General features: G+C 49.9%; 1 protein-coding gene across 8 annotated transcripts in view; it reads right to left on the reverse strand.

The window, feature by feature from the left end:
- Window positions 1-15,788, reverse strand: part of ARSG (arylsulfatase G) — a 103,954-nt gene that overhangs the window by 46,555 nt on the left and 41,611 nt on the right. For 6 of the 8 annotated variants that reach the window (XM_061393026.1, XM_061393024.1, XM_061393025.1 and 3 more), the window contains exon 1: window positions 9,452-9,775. In XM_061393026.1, coding sequence (XP_061249010.1) covers window positions 9,452-9,669 — 218 coding nt within the window. In that variant the 5' untranslated portion in view covers window positions 9,670-9,775. Of the gene's footprint in view, window positions 1-9,451; window positions 10,109-15,788 lie in introns of those variants that run through there. The other 2 variants (XM_061393027.1, XM_061393028.1) reach the window with 1 other exon arrangement.

The following is a 15,788-nucleotide window of genomic DNA, read 5'->3' on the forward strand; positions in this document are numbered from 1 at the left end:
CTTTAAGCCAACTTTTTCACTTTCCACTTTCACTTTCATTAAGAGGCTCTTTAGTTCTTCACTTTCTACCATAAGGGTGGTGGCATCTGCATATCTGAGGTTATTGATATTTCTCCCGGCAATCTTGATTCCAGCTTGGGCTTCCTCCAGCAGAGCGTTTCTCATGATGTACTCTGGATATAAGTTAAATAAGCAGGGTGACAATATACAGCCTTGACATACTCCTTTTCCTATTTGGAACCAGTCTGTTGTTCCATGTCCAGTTCTAACTGTTGCTTCCTGACCTGCATACAGATTTCTCAAGAGGCAGGTCAGGTGGTCTGGTATTCCCATCTCTTTCAGAATTTTCCACAGTTTATTGTGATCCACACAGTCAAAGGCTTTGGCATAGTCAATAAAGCACAAATAGATGTTTTTCTGGAACTCTCTTGCTTTTTTGATGATCCAGCGGATGTTGGGAATTTGATCTCTGGTTCCTCTGCCTTTTCTAAAACCAGCTTGAACATCTGGGAGTTCACGGTTCACGTATTGCTGAAGCCTGGCTTGGAGAATTTTGAGCATTACTTTACTAGCATGTGAGATGAGTGCAACTGTGTGGCAGTTTGAGCATTCTTTGATTGCCTTTCTTTGGGATTGCAGTTGTCAGATAACAGCAAAACATACATTTCTACAGTTGATAGAAATAACTTCTGAAGCTTCAAAAATTAAAAAAAAAAAAAAAAAGATGGGCACACAAGCATCTCAGGGCTTCCTAGATGGGCACTTCTGCCAGCCGCCACCACCACAGGTTGAGCCATCCTGGAGGCACAGCCCCTGCCCTCCCAGCCACCAGTGTGTGCCACGCCGGTGAGCTGGAATGGTCCATCCCAAACATCGTGGGTTACTTCAGTTCTCAGAGCCCTCAAACATCTGAAGGGGGGCCCTGCAGCAGCTGCTCCATCCACAGGTCCTCCATCCAACCTTCACACTCACTATACAGCCGTCCTCAACCATGAGATTGCCAGCCAGACCAGCAGAGTGCGGGCTGCGCATCATCTGGATGGATCCTCAGCACCGAGGACAGTGGCTCTGGGGCCGGGGCAGGGGAGGGCCTGTTTGGATATTCGTAGAGAGAAGGGGCATCTTTCAATGCCGGATCTCCGCTCGTGCTTCTCCCGCCACCTCCAACTTCTTTTCTCCCCTTGCTAGCTAATTCCTACTCATCTTTACAGTCCTAACCAATAAGCTCCAGGGAGTCCCTCCCAGCTCCCCTCTGGAGAAGCGGCCTTTGTTTCCTGTGGTCCCACAGCTGTATCCTTCATGCGCTTCTCACCCTGGGCCTTATTGTTCGAAAGATGGGAAGCCCAGCGTGACCTTTCTCATTTGTGCCTGTGAGATGTATTCAGTTCAGTTCAGTCGCTCAGTCGTGTCCGACTCTTTGCGACCCCATGAATCGCAGCACGCCAGGCCTCCCTGTCCATCACTAACTCCCGGAGTTCACTCAGACTCATGTCCATCGAGTCAGTGATGCCATCCAACCACGTCATCCTCTGTCGTCCCCTTCTCCTCCTGCCCCCAATCCCTCCCAGCATCAGAGTCTTTTCCAATGAGTCAGGTCTTCACGTGAGGTGGCCAAAGTATTGGAGTTTCAGCTTTAGCATCATTCCTTCCAAAGAAATCCCAGGGCTGATCTCCTTCAGAATGGACTGGTTGGATCTCCTTGCAGTCCAAGGGACTCTCAAGAGTCTTCTCTAACACCACAGTTCAAAAGCATCGATTCTTAGGCACTCAGCCTTCTTCACAGTCCAACTCTCACATCCATACATGATCACAGGAAAAACCATAGCCTTGACTAGAAGGACCTTTGTTGGCAAAGTAATGTCTCTGCTTTTGAATAGCTATCTAAGTTGGTCATAACTTTCCTTCCAAAGAGTAAGCGTCTTTTAATTTCATGGCTGCAATCACCATCTGCAGTGATATGCTAATTCTGTTCCCCCAGAATGTCAAGCCGATTACATCCAACTCAGGTGATAAGAGCCTCAGGGGTGGGAGATGCTTCTGGAGTCCCTGTTCTTCCTTCTGCATCCTAAAGGCTACCTTTCCTGTCTTGATTTTCCACCAGACTGTAAAACTGTCTTAAGGGCAGAGCTGGCCGGAGCCTCCCAGTGTGACTCATGATGGGTCCTCAGTAGAGATTCATTGTTGAACGGCTACAGCTGGGAGACTTAAAAGCAGAACGGAATGGTAGCCACTGTGCTGGCTGGTGAACAGTTCAGTTCCTCTTCTCTGAGACTGGCTGTCACCAAGATCCGCGTGTTCCTGCATGTCCCCGCTGCTACACAAGGATAAAACCAGTCTTCACGTTGTCCCAGTGGCCAGGTAGGCATCACATGTTGTTTATGCCTGTTAGACGCACTGCCTCAAGGACAAAGAGGTAACCCCCTCATCCCGCAATGCTGAGGATTTACAAAGAGAAGACAGAATGGGACGTCCCAGGGCAAACAGCTCAGAGTTAAAGGTGAAGTGCACAGGAGGAGAGGATTTCTCCCTGAGGAGGGTCCTCCACCCAGAACCTGGATTACCGAGTTATAAGGTCAGGGGCAGAGTGGAGAAGGCTGGAAGGGGATGCCCTGGTAGGGGAGGGTCTTTCTCTGGCTGATATAAGTCTCCTTCACAAAGTTCTTCCTGCCCTCGCTCTCGGGCGTCTATCAGACCACTCTCCTGCAGTTTCCAGAACCTCTCCACGTCCTACAAAATCCCCAAAGCAGCAGAATGGCTGAGAAAGCCCTGAGAGGTGGCAGAGCATGTGCATTTTTGCAAAAAGTCATTTCTGGAAAGAGAAGTCACACCTGGCTTTGGACTGAACTTGAAACCGTGCACCTCAGACTGAGACTTGAACCCACTGGCCAGGACCCAGCTTGGGACTTGAACACACCTGGGCTCAGGATTAACGAAGTTCAGGTTCTTGATGTCTCATGGCAGGAAGAATTCAGTGAGAGACAAAGTGATAGGTAAGAAGTGGGTGTATTTAGAGAGAAACACACCCCACAGACAGAGTGAGGGCCCTGGAGAAGGTGAGTATGGCTCCAGGGGATGGGGGTTGTCGGTATTTATAGAGGTGGGTAATTTCACAGGCTAATCAGTAGGAGGAACGTGCCAGCTATTTTGGGGAAGGGGTGGGGATTTCCAGGAACTGGGCCACCACCCACTTGCTGACCTTTTGTGGTTAGCTTTGTAACTATCATGGCGCCTGTGGGCGTGTCATTCAGCTCACTTGCGTTACAGTGAGTATATACTGAGGCACAAGAGCTAGCGGAAGCCAACTGGTCTGCCATCTTGGGCCCATTTGGTTCTGATCAGCTGATGTCCTGTCCTCGGGCTGTGTCGGGCTGTGTCGTTCTTTGAAACATCGTGCCCTGCCCCCTTCTCTCCTGTTTCAAACTGACAGCTCAATTCATTCCTCACCAGGGCCGTTTTTAGAAACAGCCCCAAGCTCCTGGGGGCCTCTGACCTTGCAGGGGTGACCGCTGATCTCAGATTCTTAGTCACTGCCTAGAACTCTCAGAGCAGCAGGGACTTGCCTCAAAATTAAATTAAGGGCAGAGAAGGCACAAAACAGGGAAGAAGAGAACTCAACTGTGCATAGTTAATAGATTACAAGTTAACTTAAAGAAGCAAACATATTTAAGAGGTACTGTCACCTAAACCCCTAGCTCATTGCAGCATTATTTACAACCATCAGGACAGGGAAGCAACCCGAGTGTCCCCTGATAGACCAAAGAAGATGCGGTATGTGCACACAGAGGACTATTACACAGCCGCAAAAAAGCATGAACGCGTACCATCTGCAGCTACACGGATGGATATTATGCTTGGTGAAGTAAGTCAGACAGAAAAAGACCACTGCTGTGTGATTTCACTTATATGTGGATTGCAAAACAGAAAGCAAATGAACCGAGACAACAAAATAGAGAACAAACATGCTGTTGCCCGAGGGGAGAAGGAGTGAGGGAAGTAGGTGAGGAAGACTAACAGGGACATACTCCCAGTTTCAACACAAATGCGTCGTGGGAATGAAATGTACAGTGTGAATACAGTCACTGATCATGCCGTACCTCGCATGGCGACGGACGACCACGAAAATGATATTTGGCTATGGACAGAAACGGCTAATCACTGCCTGTGCACCAGGAAATAGCAGTCTTGTAGGTGAATTACGAAACCGAGCAGGGCCCTGTGGGGCCTCCCAGGCACGAAAGCCTTTCCACGTCCGCCATTTCTTGTTAGTAGAAAATAGTCAAATTGAAAAAGAAGTGAATGGGGGCCTCCCAGGTAGTCAAGAGGTTAGGACTCCAGGCTCGCACCGGAGGGGTTCCATCCTTGGCTGGGGAACTAAGAGTCCAAGCCTCAAAGTGAGGCCAAAAAGAAAACCAAACCAGAAAACAATGGTTGACGACTAAACCACATCTCTCAGCCGCCCCTTCCACCTGCGCAGCACACAAATCCTTTGCCAGCTTCAAACGGAGGAAAACTACTGAGATTCCAATCCCCACCCCCTTCAACAGCTGCCTTCCCTCTTCCTGGCAACGCCGGCCCAGGCCTTGAAGGACACTCTTGGCAAACTCCCCTCTCCCACCCAGCCCTTAACGAGAAGGCTCTCGACGGGAGGATGTTGATTCCGCCACTCACTAACTCTGTGCCAGTTATGTGACCTTGAGTCCCTCACCTGTGGAAGAAGTGCAGCCTCGGGTGGTGGCAAGAGCCGAACGGGGCAATGCCGGGGGCCTGGCAGCACTCGGGACGGGTTACTGACTGTTACGGCAGGTGCTGATCCGGCATGCACGGTCCACGGATTCCCTGGGGACTGCCCCGGGTCCGCTCTCCTCCACAGTTCTCTCTTGGACTTCTCAACACGCAGAGGAGCCAGTTCATATGGACAATTCAAACGTGTACTGTTTCTAACAACAAAAACCACAGCGAGCGTGTCTCCAGTTGTTGCTGCTGTTCAGTCGCTAAGTTCTGTCTGATTCCTTGCGACCCCATGAACTGTAGCCCACCAGGCTCCTCTGTCCATGGGACTTCCCAGGCAAGAATGCTCGAGTAGGTGGCCATTCCTTTCACCAGGGGATCTTCCCTATCCAGGGACTGAACCCATATATTTACATTGCGTGCTGTGGGCTTAGTCACTTAGCCATGTCTGACTCTTTGCAACCCCATGGACTGTAGCCCGCCAGGCTCCTCTGTCCATGGGGATTCTCCAGGCAAGAATACTGGGGTGGGTAGCCATGCCCTTCTCCAGGGGATCTTCCCAACCCAGGGATCGAACCCAGGTCTCCTGCATTGCAGGCGGAGTCTTTACCAGCTGAGCCACCATTTTATATATATATATCTTTTTTTGGTAAATTTTACTGACATGTAGTTGATTTACAACATTCTGTTAATTTCTGCTGTCAACAAAGCGACTCAGTTACACACACTCATTCTTTTCGTATTCTTTTCCACTGCGGTCTGTCACACAGGATATTGAAGGTGGCTCCGTGTGTCCACAGTCAGGTCCTATTGTTTATCCATTCTACATATCCTAGCTTACGTGCCCAAACTCCATTCCTTCCCTTCCTTTTAGGTACTCTTTTTCAGATTCTTCCCCATTATAGGTTATTACAAGATTCTGAACGCGATCCTCTGTGCTGCACGGCGGGTCCTTCTCATTTACCTGTTTTATGTGCAATGCTGTGTTTCTGCCAATCCCAAACTCCTAGTTCATCCCTCCTCACCTTTCCCCTTTGGCGACCCTAAATCTGTTTTCTACATCTGTGAATCTGTTTCTGTTCTGTAAACAAGCTCACGGTATCCGTTTTTTCAGATCCCACGGGTAAGTGATATCGCGTGGCATCTGTCTCTCTCTGCCTCACTTCACTGGTATGATCGTGTCTGAGTCCATCCCCGTTGCCCGGTGAGATGCCATCATCTCACCCTTTCATGTGTTCCTTTACTTCTGGCCATGCCCCTCGGCCTGTGGCATCTTGGTTCCATGACCGGGAATCAAACTCTAGCCCCGTCAGTGGGACTGAGGGGTCTTAACCACTGACCCTCCAGGGAGCCCTGATATTTCACCCTTTCTCATGGAAGCCACCTCGTCTGAAGTAACTGGTTGCCACAATCCTAGGAAACGAGCACACGAAAGAAAGGGAGATAACAGAAGAGAGAGTTTCTCAAGTCCCCCTTGGCCCCCGTTTGGCAATAAGTGTTCTTTCTGAGAGTCACGGTTCCCCACCAGCGGCGAGCAGGCAGGCAGGGAAAAGCCCGCAGTGAATCAGCCCTGGCCTCACAGGAAGCGCGCTTTCCTGTCAACAAAATGCAGAGTGAAAAGCTGTCGACACCCGTCCGAGGGCCCTGCCACAGGGCTGCGACACCAGGAGGAAGGGAGGAGAGCCCCCAGGTGCACGGGCCTTTGGTCCCCGAGAGGCCCTTTCCGCTGGGGCTGAGCACGCAGGTGGGGACGGCTCGCGAGCAGAGCCCAGGGCCTCACAAATCTCGGTTTAAACAAGGGGCCACATACTTCTCCACAAACCCACTCAACATGGAAAGCAGAAGTCCTTGAGCATTAGGCAACCCAGTTCCCGTTGAGGCTCTGGTCAATGCTAGGGATTAACTCTCTCCCCGAGGAGAAAAAGAAAAGAATCTGACATGAAAAATCTGGGGTGACATTCCAAAGCACCTGGAACTCCTGAAGCCCAATTATTGATGAACAAATATTTAGGAACTGTCTCCTAGGCGCCAGGCTCGGTGCAGCAGTACAAGAGTAGGAGGACAGACGAGGCCTTTCTCCTCCTGACGCCCAGAGCTAGAAGGGCGCTGTACAGTCTCCTGTGGCTGCTGCAACAGATGACCAAAGACCGGGGGGCCTGCAATTACAGAAACTGATTCAGTGTGGGAGGCAAGAAGCCTGAAATCGAGGTGGCGCAGGGTCGATTCCCTCTGCAGCTTCATCAGCAGAGCCCATCCCAGGCCTCCCCCCTGGTTTCTGATGGTTGCCTGGCAACCCTTGTGGGTGGATCACTCCATCCTCTGCCTCCATCTTCATTTCACCTTCTCTTCTGCATCCTTTCCTCTTCCTGTAAGGACAGCAGTGGTTGGGTTGAGGGCCACTCTAAATCAAGTAAGACATCACAGAGATCCTTAACTAATGACATCTGCAAAGACCCTATTTCCAAATTTGGTCACATTCTGAGGCTCTGGGCAGACGTGAATTTGGGGCTGGTGTTTTGAACCCAACACAGGTGGTCAGCTGGTTAGGCAGCTGCCATGAAGAGCAGCAGAGGTGATGACAGGACGCACCGCAGACAGCCAAGTGAGCATCCCGAGGGCCTCACCGGGAACCGGGAACCAGGTGGTGAGTGGAGACTGGTTAAACAGTAGAGGAAAGTAGAGGACCATAAAGTTGGACCATGCAGAAAGCTGAGCACTGAAGAACTGTGGGGCTGGAGAAGACTCTTGAGAGTCCCTTGGACTGCAAGGAGATCCAACCAGCCAATCCCAAAGGAGATCAACCCCTAATATTCATTGGAAGGACAGATGCTGAAACTGAAGCTCAGATACTCTGGCCGCCTGATGTGAAGAGCCAACTCACTGGAAAAGACTCTGGTGCGGGGAAAGACTGAAGGCAGGAGGAGAGGGGGACGACAGAGGATGAGATGGTTGGATGGCATCTGCGACTCAATGGACATGAGTTTGAGCAAACTCCAGGAGATAGTGAAGGACAGGGAAGCCTGGTGTGCTGCAGTTCATGGGGTCGCAGAGTCGGACATAACTTAGTGACTGAATAACAACAAACAAGTGGAAAGTGTATCAAAAACTAATCATTATCTATAAAATGGATAACCAACAAGGACCTACTGTACAGCACAGGGAATTCTGCTCAATACTCTGTAGTAACCTGTATGGGAAAAGAATCTGGAAAAGAATGGATATACGTGATTCCCCACCAGAGGAATTTAACCTTGACAGATGGGATCTGGCCAGTCAGAGCAACATCCACCCAATAAGGAAAACCCAAAGTCTGGAAGCCTGACACTTTTTCTCAGTCTCACTTTCAAAGAGAGGAAAGCTGCATTGGAGCAAAAAATTTATAAACAACTGGACTGGTTCAGATACACACCCCTCTTCCTCTCTGCCGCCTTCAGAGTTCAGTGCGCCATAAATGGGCCATAAATCCTGTCAGCTCACAGTTAAGTCCTTGACCTTTGTGTGCCCCACTGACTTTCCGCCACTCTCCAAAGGTCACCTTCTCCCTTAAACTTCCAGGCTGGGGTCCACACCCTCCCCACAGACTCCAGAAACTCCTGATGCAAGCTCCTGGACTAGATTGTAATCTGTACTTTCCTTTCAACCTGTCTCCACTAAGAGACCTTAAGGGCAAGGATCTTTATCTTGTTCACCTTTGTGTTTCCACTTCCTAATATACACACACACAAAGTTAGTGTTATCAGAATTCCCTGAGCCGTTAGGGCTCAGTGTTCTCGCTGCTAGGGACCTGAGTTTGATCTCTGGTCAGGGAACTAAGATCATAACAAGTTGAGGAGCACAGCCAAAAAAAAAAAAAAAAGTGTTATTGGATAGATGTATGCATAGATGGATGATGGATGGATGGATGGATGAAGAGATGGATGGATGGATGGATGAAGGGATGGATGGATGGACAGATGAAGGGATGGATGGATGGACAGATGAAGCGATAGATGGTTGGATAGATGAATGGATAGATGGATGGATGGATGGATAGATGGATAGATGGATGAAGGGATGGATAGATGAAAGGGATGGATGGATGAATGGATAGATGGACAGATGGATGGATGGATGAAAGGATGGATGGATAGATGAAGGGAAGGATGGATGGATAGATGAATAGATGGATGGATAGATGGATGAAGGGATGGATGGATGGACAGATGAAGCAATGGATGGATGGATAGATGAATGGATAGATAGATGGATGGATGAATTAAGGGGTAGATGAATGGATAGATGAATGGATGGGTGGATAGATGGATGGATGGATGAAGGGGTGGATAGATGAAAGAATAGATGGATGGATGAATGGATAGATGGATGGATGGATGGATGGATGGACAGATGAAGTGATGGATGGATGGATAGATTAATAGATAGATGGACAGATGGATGGATGAAGGGATGGATGGATAGATGAAGCAATGGATGGATGGATAGATGAATGGATGGATGGATGAAGGGATGGATAGATGAAAGGATGGATGGATGAAGGCGTGGATGGATGGATGGATGGATTTCTTCATGCTGCTGTACTGGCTGAAAAACCAATTCATCAATCAATTAATTAAATCAACATGGACCCAGCAATTGCTCTCTAAGTGCTTTTACACAGCCCCCTTCCCCCAGAGAGTCAGGGTAGGACATCCAAAGAGGCCCGGCCTGGCACCCCAGCACTCACCTCGTTCCTTCTGCAGCCATCCTGTCCAGGTTGGCAGTGTCCTTCGTGCCCGCCCAGTTGGCTCCCAGGTCACCCCATCCCATGTCATCCGCCAAAATGATCACGAAATTCGGTTTCTGGCCTCTTGTCTCCCCATTGAAGCTAAAATCCACAAGAGGATAAAGACATCCCAGGAAACTCAGCCCCACCAACCAGACCTTTAGGGAAAGCCAGGCCATGGTGATCGGGGAGGATTCCGAGCCTGTGGAGTGAGGCGGTGGGGGAGTTTGCCGGGAAGACACGGGGAGTGATGGGGATGCCTACAGGGATGTTGGGGGCTGCAGAAACGAGGCCCCCACCTGGAATCCTAATTCAAGAGTCAGGAGGCTCCAGCCCCGAACGAGGCCTTCTCCAGCCCAGCTCCGGGAGGCGGCGGGCAGCGTGTGGCCGTCAGACCGCTGTGTCAGCAGCTGCTCTCGGCCACTTGGAAAACGACCCCTCGGTTCAGGGTTGTGTGAGCCGGAGCACAGGCCGTGCAGCTGTTCGGGGCTCCAGCTGGCAAGTGTGGGACAAGTGCTCACATCTGTGAAACACCTGGACAGTCCAGAAGCCACAGTCCTCCCCAGTCGAGTTTCTGAGTTCCAGATGGTGGAAGGCTTCGTGTGTCTGTAAGGTTTCCTGAAAGAACAGAAATTGACAAGAAAACAGAGTTAAAACTGCCAGTGCAGCTGTGTTTTACTCAGTAGCTTAGGAAATAATCACTTTCCCATGCCAACACATGTTTTCCTTCTTATTCGAGTATTGAACGGGTTCATCAGTTTCTCCACCTGAGAATTAGTGATGCTAATAATATTTGCAATAGACTGATGATTACAGGGCTGGAATCAACATTAGGGATGATGTCTGAACCCGCTCACCATATAGGGGGGAATATTCTGGGGCCCCGTGTTCCAGATCGGGGGGCAAGAACCAGCACCCCACTCTGTGAAACACCAGTGCTCCCCGACTCCCACCCCATCGTGTTTCTCTGACTCACGAGAAACCAAGTGCAAACGTGTCAAACCCATCAAGGATTCTAGAAGAAGGGGTGAGACCCTTACTACCAAGACATGCTTCTCTCTAACAGTCGTGCTGTTAGAGTTTTGTGTGTTTGGGGTTTTTGTTGCTGTTTTGGTTTTTCGGCTGCACCGTAGTTCTCCTACCAGGGATGGAGCACCTGACCACGTCCAGCACCGAGTCCTGACCACGTGGAATTTACTGGCATTTATTTGGAATTCCCAAATAAAAGAGCAGTATGGTTTTTTTTTTTTTTTTGGTTGCGCTGTGCAGCATGCAGGATTGCAGCACCCAGACCAGGGAGACCCAGGCCCCTACAGCGGGCGCTCAGAGTCTGAACCACTGGCCCGCCAGGGAAGCCCCTCTGTACGAAGTTCTTGATAGAAAGTAACTGGAGGGAAAGGAAAGGAAAATAACTAAGCTAATGGTTGAATCTGGGTGGACAGTCCAGGGAGCTTACTGTAGGACTCTTTCCACTTTGCTGTACATTTGAAATGTTTCATAATGTTAGGAAAAAATGTCCAAAAAGCACTTAATGGAAATGTGTCCCTTTACATATTGACAATGTAATCTGTAAAAAGAAAATCTTAAATCAACCAGTGCTTCTCACATTTTGATGCACATACAAATCAACTGGAGAGTTTATTAAAATGCAGGTTCATTAGGTGAGGCTGGTACCTGGAAACTATATTTCTAATGTAGTCTTTGGATCACATTTTGAGTAGCAAGATAATTAAGGGGAAAAAAAAAAAAATCAAGGACTTCCCTGGTGGTCCAGTGGTTAAGAATCCAGCTGCCAATGCAGGGGACACGGGTTCGATCCCTGGTCGGCAAAGATCCCACATGACGTGGGGCACAACCGTGAGCCGTGCCCATGAGCCACAACCGCTGAGCCACGTGCTGAACTACGGAAGCCCGTGAGCCTACAGCCCCTGCTCCACAGCAAGAGAAGGAACTGCAGGAAGAAGCAGCACTCCGCAGCGAGAGAGCAGCCCCGCTCCCCACAGCTAGAGAAAGCCCACCCGCAGCAAAAGACCCAGCACAGTCACAACACACAAGAAACCAAAGAATTCAAGACAAAAAGGGAAGCATGTTAGTCGCTCAGTCGTGTCCCATTCTTTGCTACCCCACGAACTGTAGCCCACCAGGCTCCTCTGTCCATGGGATTCTCCAGGCAAGAATACTGGAGTGGGTTGCCATGCCCTCCTCCAGGGGATCTTCCCGACCCAGGTCTCCTGCACTGCAAGCGGATTCTTTACCATCTGAGCCACCAGGGAAGCCACTAACAAACAAACAAAAAATTAAGATTCTGGTCCTAAAAGAAAATAAACCTAACTGGAGGTGATTAGCATAACTAGAGATGATTCAGCTTCCGTGGAAAAACACAAAAGCAATGAATCAGGTTGAGTTTTGAAAGACAGAAATGGAAGGTTATGCTTTCAACTGCAGGCTGCAAATGGAAACACAGAATAAAACCATATTACCCCTAGTTCACCTAAAAGCCCTAAATTGACTAGGTTGGTAAGGACACATAGACTTGAAATTCTGGATCAGATTTTAAAAGTCTCTATGGAACACCCAAGCTATTAAAGGAGAACCAAATTATAATATATAAAGATGCTACTAGGGCTGGGACTTCCCAGGTGGCGCTGGCGGTAAAGAACCCGCCTGCCAGCGCAGGAGGCATAAGAGAGTGGGTTCCATCCCTGGGTCGGGAAGGTCCCCTGGAGGAGGGTGGGGCAACCCACGTCAGTGTTCTTGCCTGGAGAATCCCCATAGACAGAGGAGCCTGGCGGGCTACAGTCCATGGGGTCACAGACAGTCAGATACAACTGAAGCAACTCAGCACAGCACACACTAGGGCTGGGGTTTTGAGAGATGCCATCTGTATCCCTGCCTTTGAGGAAGGAATGAACAGCCCACAGATCCAGCCAGCCAACCCAACGGCCAACCGGCTGGATGGGAGTGGCTGGAGGTATGTAAGTTCTGGAAGATCCAGATAAACTCAGGAGAGGCAGATATGCACTTCATCAAAATAAAAGGAATTCCAAGTCAACAATCATGGTCATCTGGAGGGCAATGAATCAATTGTTCAGAAATGCAAATTCCTCCTTTTTCCAAAAGGAAAGTTAATATTTCAAACTCAATTAGATTCAACTGGTCTTTGTTGACCTTGAGGCCCCAAAGACTTCTCCCTTTCTAGAAGAAAAAGCCTCTGCACAGGGAGCGCCCTACAAACACTTGTTGACTTGTCTCACGGTACTGGCTTCGGACCATGAGCAACAGTCAGAGGAAGCTTTTCTTCTTAAAGTCACTTAGCTTGGAACCCTAGAGCGCTCCAGTTCTTCATCCATAATCCATTTCAGAATGACCCAACACGAAACCTCCCAGGGAGTGGGGGAAAACCACTGAAGAAGGAAGTTAAAATTAAGGTGGGAACAGAAGTAAACAGATTGTCTTTCTTAAGAATTCTATGATAAAACATTCCTCTGAGGTTTTTCAAAAAGGGTCATTAGTCCTTACAATTTTTATAGAATGGAAATAAGCTAATTTAGCCAGTACACCATCCTTCTCCTCCACACCCACGCCTCCAGGGAGACATTTAATACTTTCCCCCACTTATTGTTTTTAACTAAAGGGAAAAAGCAAGTCAGACTTTCAAAGAACGGACTCCAAGCCACGAACCTTGATTAAGATCCAGGCTGACATTATGGAAAACAGTATGGAGGCTCCTCAGAACATTAAAAATAGAACGACCAGACAATCCCACAATCCCACTTCTCAGGGTATATCCAGAGAAGATGAGATTAAGATCTTGAAGAAATACCTGCACACCCGCCTTTGAAGTGAACGTGGTGAAGTGAAGTCGCTCAGTCATGTTCGACTCTTTGCAACCCCATGGACTGTAGCCTACCAGGCTCCTCCCTCCATGGGATTCTCCAGGCAAGAGTACTGGAGTGGGTTGCCATTTCCTTCTCCAGGGGATCTTCCCGACCCAGGGATCGAACCTGGGTCTCCCACATTGCAGGCAGACACTTTAACCTCTGAGCCACCAGGGAAGCCCACACCCACCTTTACTACAGCATTATTCACAACAGCCCGAGTATCCAGTAACGGGTGAACAGGTAGAGAAAATGTGCCGTCTGTATCACACACACACACATAATGGAATGAGTGGACCTTAAGAAGGAAATTCTTCTGCATTTATAGCAACCTGGACGAACCTGGAGGATATTCTGCGAAATGAAAAGAGCCAGGCACAGAAAGACAAGTATCTCCTGATCTCACATAGTGATCTCACTTCTATGGGGAATCTAACAAAGCAGAACACACAGAGCAGAGGGGGTGGTGGCTGCCAGGGGCCGGGGGCGGGGGAAGGGAGCTTGTCAAAGTACAAACCTTCAGTTATATGCAATCAACCACTTCTGAGCGTCTAATGTGCAGCACACCGAGCAGAGTTCACGAAACTGCACCGCAAACTTCAGATTCACTAACAGCAGACCTTCAGTGTCTCTACCACCAAAACAGTTTTAAAGGTGACCGTCTGAGATGACGGATGTGTTGATTAGCTTGACTACGGTCGTCATTTTATAATGTATGTATATATCAAAACAATACAGACAACAAATACAGTTCATGACGATGGACACGGACTTGGACAAACTCCGGGAGGTGGTGAGGGACGGAGAAGCCTGGTGTGCTGCAGTCCACGGGGTAGCAGAGCATCGGACATGACTCGGTGACTGAACAACAGGCAAGTAATACGGTTTTCATTTGCCAGTTGTACCTCAGTAAAGCTGGGTTGTTCGTGCTTTTTTAAATATCCAAGCTGAGGGACCTCTCTGGTGGCCCAGTGCTTGGGACTCTGTGCTTCCAATGCAGGGAGCACGGGTTCCACCCTGGTCGGTGAGCGCGAAGACCCTACAGGCTGCATGTGTGTTGGTCGCTCAGTCGTGTCTGACTCTCTGTGACCCCATGAACTGTAGCCCACCAGGCTCCTCCGTCCATGGGATTCTCCAGGCAAGGACACTGGAGTGGGTTGCCATGCCCTTCTCCTGACCCAGGGCTGGAACCCAGGTCTCCTGCATTGCCATCAGATTCTTCACCATCTGAGCCACCAGGGAAGCCCCACAATGTGCATGGCAAGGCCGAAAAATAATAATAAGACGTAAAAATGTAAAAATAAATACTCAGGCTGAGACTTTGAGCTCAGAGTCTTAGCTGAGGTCACCTTCCCCAGTTTTCCTTATATATCACATTTCCCAGCTCAGAAGGGGGTGTGGTCACAGGCAAGGAACACTCCTGGGGGCTCAGGAAGACAGGGGGCGAGACTTCCCTGGGGGCCCAGCAGTTAAGACTTGACGCTTTCAACACAGGCGGCCCGAGTTCAGTCCCTGGTCAAAGAGCAAAGATCCCACGTGCTGCTCGGTGTGGCCAAAAAAAGGCAAAAAAAGAAAGGGGGTCTCTGGCAAATAAAGCCTTCACCCCTCCTTCCACTGAGTTGGAAGTTACCCGACCACCCTACTCAACAAACCGCTCCAAGGAAGGCCCATCTGTTCCATCCAAGCAGAACTCCCTGATGGTCCAGTGGTTTAGAGTCTGCCCTCCCAACACAGAGGTACAGGTAAGATCCCTGGTCAGGGAACTAAGATCCCGAAAGCCTCACGGCAGGGCCAAAAAAAAAAAAAAAGGCCATCTGGGATAGATCTTGCTAGGGAGAGCAAGAACCCTGCCTGTGTCCTCAGGCTGCAGGAGAGGGAACTCTAGCTGCTGATCCGTTTTGCGAGGGCCTGTGCTCTTCTCCGCGAGCCCCGGGGAAGCAGGGCACTGGACCTGCTAAGGCCTGGTGCTCTTTGGTTCCGGGCGGGCTGATGGGGAAAGGTGCTCATGACAAGGGAACGATGCAGTCTGTGGCCGGGAGCGCTGAGAGCCGGCGGAGGAGGCCACCTGAAGACGAGCTTTCAGTCCACACACCGGCGGGAGGCCCGTCACCTGAGCCTGGCTCCCCGAGGGGCCCCGGCCAAGCGGCCACGAGAGGGCCTCGCAAACAGCTGAAACAACAAGACAGCCGGCGGCCCTATCTGGCAGAGGGCTCTGTTGGTTTTCCAAAGACAAAGCTTCGGATGAGCTGAGGCCAAGAAAGACAAAGGCCCGGGGGGTGTGATCTCTGGTTGCAGAGCTCTGTGGTTTCGTCCGGCAGGTCGGAACGCGGGCGGAGGGGGCGCAGGCTGCAGCTGCGAGTCACGCGGGAGCTCCCGGGGCACCAGCTGCCCACGTGTGTCCAAAATGATCCGACATCACC

The sequence above is a fragment of the Bos javanicus genome, chromosome 19 (assembly GCF_032452875.1).
Source record: "Bos javanicus breed banteng chromosome 19, ARS-OSU_banteng_1.0, whole genome shotgun sequence".
Classification (NCBI taxonomy): Eukaryota; Metazoa; Chordata; class Mammalia; order Artiodactyla; family Bovidae; genus Bos; species Bos javanicus.